The sequence below is a fragment of the Cervus canadensis genome, chromosome 21 (genome assembly GCF_019320065.1).
Source record: "Cervus canadensis isolate Bull #8, Minnesota chromosome 21, ASM1932006v1, whole genome shotgun sequence".
Lineage (NCBI taxonomy): Eukaryota > Metazoa > Chordata > Mammalia > Artiodactyla > Cervidae > Cervus > Cervus canadensis.
In genome coordinates, this window is record NC_057406.1 from 18062827 (window position 1) to 18070581 (window position 7755).

At 41.1% G+C, this 7755-nt stretch overlaps 1 protein-coding gene across 1 annotated transcript; it reads left to right on the forward strand.

Annotated features, from left to right (window-relative positions):
• The first annotated feature begins 353 nt into the window (after nt 1-353).
• Nucleotides 354-6186, forward strand: LOC122423130 (growth/differentiation factor 3-like). Its single transcript, XM_043439910.1, has 2 exons — nt 354-621; nt 5360-6186. The coding sequence occupies exons 1-2, from the start codon at nt 354-356 to the stop codon at nt 6184-6186; spliced, it is 1095 nt and encodes a 364-aa protein (XP_043295845.1).
• The last annotated feature ends 1569 nt before the right edge of the window (nt 6187-7755 follow it).

Genomic DNA, 7755 nt, shown 5'->3' on the forward strand with positions numbered 1-7755 from the left:
GACAAGACTTTGAGCTACTAATACGTTTCCAGCACTCTTCTCAGCGCCTTGCACATAATAGATGCTTAGTAAATGTTTGTTAAATTAGTAAATCTCCTTTCTACTCTGTCTACTGCTGACAAATCTCAGATGGTTGTAGAGTTAGCTCCATGCATGGGTAATCTCTTGTGATTTTTCTCTGGAACAGTAGAACTAGGGAAGAGGAAAAAAAAAATCTGTTCTTTTGTATCCAATTGCTTTTGAGAGCTGGGAAGAGAGCAGTTCACACCTGATTATCATACGTCAGATAAATCAGCAGCACCTGAGTTGCTGGGCAGCTGGGTGCTAGAGCTCTCTGCGGCTTCACCTCGGCCATGCTTCCTTCCCTAGCAGCCTTGGCTTTCAGCCTCCTGTTCACTCTGGCCTTGGGCCAGACACTCCAATTCCATGAACATGTCTTTCTCCGATTTCTGGGCTTAGACAAAGTGCCTTCACCCAAGAAATTCCAACCTGTGCCTTCCATCTTGAAGAGAATTTTCCAGGCTCAAGAGGCAGCAGCCAGCACCGGCATTTCCAAAGACTTGTGCTTCGTGAAGGAGCTGGGCGTCCGCGGGAACATCCTCCGGCTTCTCCCAGATCAAGGTGAGGATTTTGGAGTGTTTCCTAGAGGAGAATCTGGGGTGAAGAAAGGAATAAATGGGGAGTAACAATGACTCAGATGGTGAAGACTCCGCCTGCAAGGCAGGAGACCTGGGTTCCATCCCTGGGTTGGGAAGATCCCCTGGAGGAGGGCATGGCAATGCACTCCAGTATTCTTGCCTGGAGAATTCCCCATGGACCGAGGAGCCTGGCGGGCTACAGTCCATGGGGTCGCAAAGAGCTGGGCATGACTGAGCGACTAAGCACAGCACAGCAATGACCCAGGGGTTTGTGGAAGGCCATGTGCTGGCATTTTACCTGTTTTACCTAATTTAATCCCAGCCACTGTCCTGAGAGGAAGGCAGGTATTCTTACCAAGTTTTTAACAATGAGGAAATTGAGGATCAGACGGGAGATAACTTGTAACCTATTCAAGATCATACAGCTAGTGCATGAACAAAGCCAGGAGTGAAATGTTTTATTTTGTTTTGTTTTCTGAATCAACAGCTTCGTGCTAGTTTAGGTAGCGGGGAGGAGGTGGGAGGGAGGGTGGAATTAGGGCTCAGTCTCCCACTCTTGAGCCCACACTTTACGCATCCCGGTGCCTTTGAGCTCAATGTGTCTGTAAATTTTGCTTCCTCCTCCTCACCTCCCCGATTCTTTTGATGAGTAGAAAAGGCTATTCTGGATTTGTAACTACAGAGGGATAATATATGCCGCTGTCATACTTTTAGGATAAGGATCTGAGTAAGTGCCATTCAGTAATTTGCCAAACTGACCACCCACCAAAAATTACCCAGATCAAGTGTTAAAAGTTGATTCTCCAGTCTAGTTCCTGCTCCCACCTGATTCTTATTCAAAGTCGGCGATGGATGTTGTAATCTGCATTTCTATATAGCCTCCCAGGTGGTTCAGACGCAGAATTGAGAGCTCTGGTTGGTTAGTTTTCCAGCAACTGGAAATAAGACTTGAGTCCAAGAGGCAATTATTGGATGCTTAACTAAGTGCCAGGAAATCTGTAAGACATGAAAATCCAGAGACCGAAGTTTGCCCTTTAAGAGTTTATAGGAAGAAAAAAAAGTTTATAGAAAAGACACCAACAAACAGATGACTTCCATATGTCCTGCTAAAAGTCTCGTTAGAGGCTCATGGCCTTGGGGGTGGAGTTTCAGGGATGATTCCTGGAGAGTTTAAGAGCTGAGGGGAACTAGCTTAAAGGATTTTCCAAGGACAGAGTAGGAAATAGCTGAGGCTGCTGCCTTCCCTTCCCCATGGGAAAAAAATAATTTTTGTGGTGATCAAAATTTTATCTAGTGATACAGGAAAAGGACATAATCTCATAATCACTCCTCCCTAACCCTCCCCCTGGAGAAAATCATTAATAGTTGTATATTCTTCCAGACTTTTCTTCTTTACATATATAATATAAACTTATAATATTTTTATAAATGAAATCTTGCTATACATTCCTCCAATATTATGAACATTTTGTACAAGTAAGAGCAAACAGTGAACTTACCCCTGTTTTAATGGTTATATGATATTCCACTGTATAGACACGCTATATACATGATATTTCATTGTATAGACATAATGCTACAATTTATGTAACTGATGCCCTGTTGATGTATATAAACATATGTAGTGTAGCTTTGTATCTATTATGTACATGTGTGCACTTTTACTTTTATTTCCATAGGATCAGTTCTTAGAGGATTGTTGTATCAAAGAGTAGGCACATGTATACTTTTTTTTACATTTATACTTTTAATATACAGCAAATAACCTCTAAAATTTATACTCCACAATGAGTGTATGAGAATTCTCACTTACTCTGACAGTAATCGCTTTAAAAATAGAAACTTATCGAGGTATAATGTACATTCAGAAATGTGAGTGAATTGTAGGAAACAGCTCAGTGAATTTTTGCAGAATAACTAGCGCCCAGATCAAGAAATAGTACATGACCAGCACCCCAGAGGCTCTTTCATGCCCCCTTCTGGTTCTCTACAAGGGTAATTTCTCTCCTGACATCTAACATCACATACTAGTTTTGTCCATTTTTTAACTTCCTGTCAGTGAAATTGTGAAATGTGTCCTTTCTCATGTCTGGCTTCTTTCACTCTACATTTGTAAGATTTCTCCACACTATGTATTTGTACTTCTTTCTCATTGCTGTATAGGATTTTATTCTGTTGGTATGTGACAGTGTACTTCATGCTACACTGGAGGGTCATTAGGTAACAACACTCTTTCAGCTTTTAACTTTTGTTAATCTGGTAGAAAACCAAGATCTTATTGTTTTAATTTCTGTTTTTTAATAAGGTGAAATGGTGCATTTTCAAATGAATAATGAATCATTTATTTGCTTATTTATTTAAAACTTAGAATGTAGTCTTTCTTTTCCAGCTTTATTGAGATATAATTGACATGCAGTGCTGTTAAGTCTAAGGTATACAGCACAATGATTTAATATATATATGTGTGTGTACACACACATATACATACACATCATGAAATGATGATAGCAGTAAGTCCTGTAAAGGAATTCACTGACACAGTGTCCAGCATTTAATGAACTTGGCATTTTCACAGTTGTAGCCTGGGTTTGATACCTGGCCAGGGAACAAAGATCCTGCAAGCTGCAGAGTGCTGCCAGAAAATAAATAAGTTGAATGAACATCTATCATCTCATTAGATACAAAGTTACTGACATAGAAAACAATTTTTTCCCTTGTGATAAAAACTCTTAGGATTTACTTACTCTCTTAACTTTCATATACAACATACAGCAATATTGATTATATTTATCATGTTTATCTCAATGTGAATTGTTCATTTTTATTTTCCAAATAATTGCCTACTTGTATACTATGACCTTTTTCCTGTTTAGGATTCCTTTCCTTAATGATTTGTGAGGCCTCTTAATCATTCGTAAAAGCTGTTTATAAACATATTGCAAGTATTCTTGGCTGTCCTTTTTGCTTTTAATTTTGTTAGTGAAAAAATTTCTTTAATGGTGTCTCTTTGAATGCAGGTTTTTTTTTTTTTTGGATGCAGTTTTTTATATTCATGTTTTCAAATCTGTTCCTCTTTTCCTCTCTGGCTTCTAGTTCGTTTTTTTTTAATCACACCTAAGGAATGTGATTTAGTGATATGAGTAAAAAGTGAGACTAGTATATTAGAATTAGAGCTAATTCTAATATACAGGAGAGATCAACTGTTTAGAGAGGATGAGAAGGATAAGCTCTGTGAAAACTTCCCTGAATTTGCTAGTTAGGCAGCGTTCATGACAGATGTTTATTTCAGTGGAGTAGTAACAGTAAGAGAGTTGGAAAATAGGGACTTCCCTGGTGGTCCAGTGGTTAAGCCTCCAAGCTTCCACTGTAGGGGTCATGGGTTCAATCCCTGGTCAGGGAGATCCCACATGCCAAGTGGTGTGGTCAAAAAAGAAAGAAAGCAACAGAAGACTATATGGTAAAAGAAAGAGATAGCAAACATAGGCTTTTTTTTGTTTGTTTGTTTAAAGAAGATAGTTAACAAAAAGAAACATAGAGGGGACTTTTTTGTGATTCAGTGGCTAAGACTCCGTGCTCCCAGTGCACGGAGATTCAATCCATGGTCAGGGAAATAGATCCTGCATGCCATAAAAGTGGCATATATTCATGTTTTCAAAAGTACAAGACTAGAGGTTATTGGCACTGAAAGTGTCAGGACTTTGCACTTCCACAGCCAGGATCCACGTTTGATCCCTGGTCAAGGAACTAAGATCCTGCAAGATGAGCTGTGTGGGACCAAAAAAAAAAAAAAGAATTACCTAAGGATAAAATGTAAGGGAGCACCAGACAGCCAGTATTGGTGGGATGACAGGTGTTTGTTTTGAAGTCCTTCTAAGTGGTTACAACTCTTGACAGCTTAGAACGTTCTTTGTGCCAAGGGTCCCTTTGGCAGTTCTGTTGAAGCCAGTGAATCCTTTCTCAGAATAACTGTTTCTATGCCTAAAGTTAAATATTTAGAATTTTAAAAGAAGTCAATTAAATATGGAAATACATTTATAGAAATATTGTAAAAATAAATGTGTGTATATTAATTTAAATGATGCTTTTGTGCAATAAGTAACAAGATCTAGAGAAGGGACTATACCATCAATTCAGAGTAGTTCAGGCATAAATGTTACTTTAAAATGTTTACAACAACTTAATATATGATTTTTATTGGTAACAGTGTCATAGGCTCTTAGAATATTATTGGGATTTGTTGCCTATGTTCATAATTGAAAGAAACGTTAAATTTCACTTAGAGTTTACTGAACTTAAAGATGTGATTCTTTTTCCCATCTGATATTATAGACCTTCTAAATCCTATTCAGGATTCCTTGGGGATCTGTAATTATGAAGACAGAAACCTCTGGTCATAGGTAAGGAGTGAGAAAAACAAATCCTCCCAATGGAGGGTTTGAGTATAACTGAGAATTTCTCATCCTCTTTTTATTTGTTGTTTTATTTTATTTTTCTGGCCACACCCCATGACTTCTGGGATCTTAGTTCCCCAACCAGGGATTGAACCCATACCTCCTGCAGTGGAAGTGTGGAGTCCTTACCACTGGACCACTAGGGAAGTCCTCCCTGCCCTTATTTTGTGTGTGTGGATATACATATACCGTTTGACATTGATGTGATCACACAGGTTGGGGTGAAGTGAAAAATCTCGTGGTGACTCTCACATCTCTGTTCCCATCTAGGTTCCTTCCTTTACTCCGAGAGCCTTTCCCACGCCTCCTGCCTGCAGAAGCTTCTGTCCTTTAACCTCTCTGCCATCGGGGATGAGGAGCAGTTGACAATGGCCCAGCTGGGCCTGGACTTGGGGCCCAACACTTACTATAACCTGGGACCAGAGCTGGAATTGTCTCTGTCCCTGGTTCAAACGGAGCCCCATGTCACAGACCAGGCCATCCTGAAGATGGGTAAAATATTTACACTGCAGTCAGTACCGTGGCCTCAGGGTGTCCTTCACTTCAACCTACTGGATGTGGCTAAGAGGAATAATGACCCCCACAAGAATTTAGGTCTGTTTCTAGAGATAGTGGTCAAAGGAGGCAGAGCCTCAGGGAATAATTTTCAGCTCGAGGGCACCTGCGCCAGACTGAGACGTTCTCTTCACACTTCACTGCTGGTGGTCACCCTCCACCCTGAGCAGTGCCATTCTCCCTCCCGCAAGAGGAGGGCGGCCATCTCTACCTCGAAGGCTTCTTGCAAGAGCCTCTGCCATCGCCACCAGCTGTTCATCAACTTCCGGGATCTGGGTTGGCACAAGTGGATCATCGCCCCCAAGGGTTTCATGGCCAATTACTGCCATGGAGAGTGTCCTTTCTCACTGACCATCTCCCTCAACAGCTCCAATTATGCTTTCATGCAAGCGCTGATGCACGCCGTCGACCCGGAGGTTCCCCAGGCTGTCTGCATCCCCACCAAGCTGTCCCCCATCTCCATGCTCTACCAGGACAATGATGACAACGTCATTCTACGGCATTATGAAGACATGACAGTTGATGAGTGTGGGTGTGGGTAGACTGGCAGCAGCAGAAGGGGTGCTCTCGGGGTAAATGCTCTAATAATAAAACTACCTGGTTTATGACCTTTGGATCTGAATTGTCAGTATGTTTATGCTTACAGTTTATCATCATTATCCATGATTAATGATGTCCCCTAATTACACACACACACACACAGACACAGTCTTAATGATCTTAGTTAGTTTCTGCATCATGCACCTGAGGGTATATTAGAGTCTAGAGAGAAGGAAACTGGAATTTATTGACAGCCTATTATGGGCAGGGACTATTCTATGCATTAACTTATAAATACATTTCACCGCTCTTTGAGGTAAGCATTATGTTTCATAGAAAAAGCAGTTGAGATTTAGAGCAGCTAAATATCCAGTTTTTCTAGAGGCATCAACTTTGGGAGTTCCTTGGCAGTCCAGTGGTTAGGACTCAGGTTTTCACTGCAACTGTCTGGGTTCAAGTCCCTGTTCAGGGAGCTAAAATCCTGTGAGCCTTCAGACTTGAACGAGGGAACCTGATTAGAATAAGCAAAAGTCATAAAGGTTCACCTGTGAACCAGTTATCATTACGTGAGTTTATAGTAAGATGCCAAGGGAAGAGGACCAGCCAAGATACTGGGTTTCATTAAAAATAAACATGCACCAGTAATTACATGAATCTGTATTAGGAAATCAGAGGAAGGGATTAGTTAAAATCTAAATGCCACGATTCATGAAGCTTCAGATCCAGGTACTAGAGGAATTCTAGTTATTTCAGACTGTGCCACTCCTGTCAATATTCTTCAGTCAGGAATCTGATGATATGTTTGGTTGGATCTGGCTTATTTGTAGGAATCCATGCCAGGTCTATTTTCTTGAGTATGTAAGTCGCTCATATTAATTGGGATGATTCCAAACCATGTTGGCCAAACATGAGAAATCAGCCTGTTGGGCAAATTATTTCTGAAGCAAATTATCACTAGTTTTATTTATTGAGCATCTATTATACGACAATTTTTGTACAAAGTCTTGGAAAATAAAAGTTTCTTGGGAAATTTCATTGTAGTGCTTAAAATCTAGCATGTTGTGCTGTCCTTAGATTCAGCCATGTCTGATTCTTTGCAACTGCATGGACTGTAGCCTGCCAGGCTCCTCTGTCCTTGGGGATTCTCCAGGCAAGACTACTGGAGTGCGTTGCCATTTCCTCATCCAGGGGATCTTCCCAACCAGGGATCGAACCTCGGTCTCCTGCATTGCAGGTGGATTTTTTAAAAGCTGAGCTACCAGGGAAGCCCTAAAATCTAGCATATTTGGCTTAAATTTTTTAATATCTGCAAGTGAAAAAGTTAGCATATACCCCAATATGTCAGTTCAGTTCAGTCGCTCAGTCGTGTCCGACTCTTCGCCACCCCATGAACCACAGCACACCAGGCCTCCCTATCCATCACCAACTCCCGGAGTCCACCCAACCCATGTCCATTGAGTCAGTGATGCCATCCAACCATCTCATCCTCTGTCGTCCCCTTCTCCTCCTGCCCTCAATCTTTCCCAGCATCAGGGTCTTTTCCAATGAGTTAGCTCTTCCCATTAGGTGGC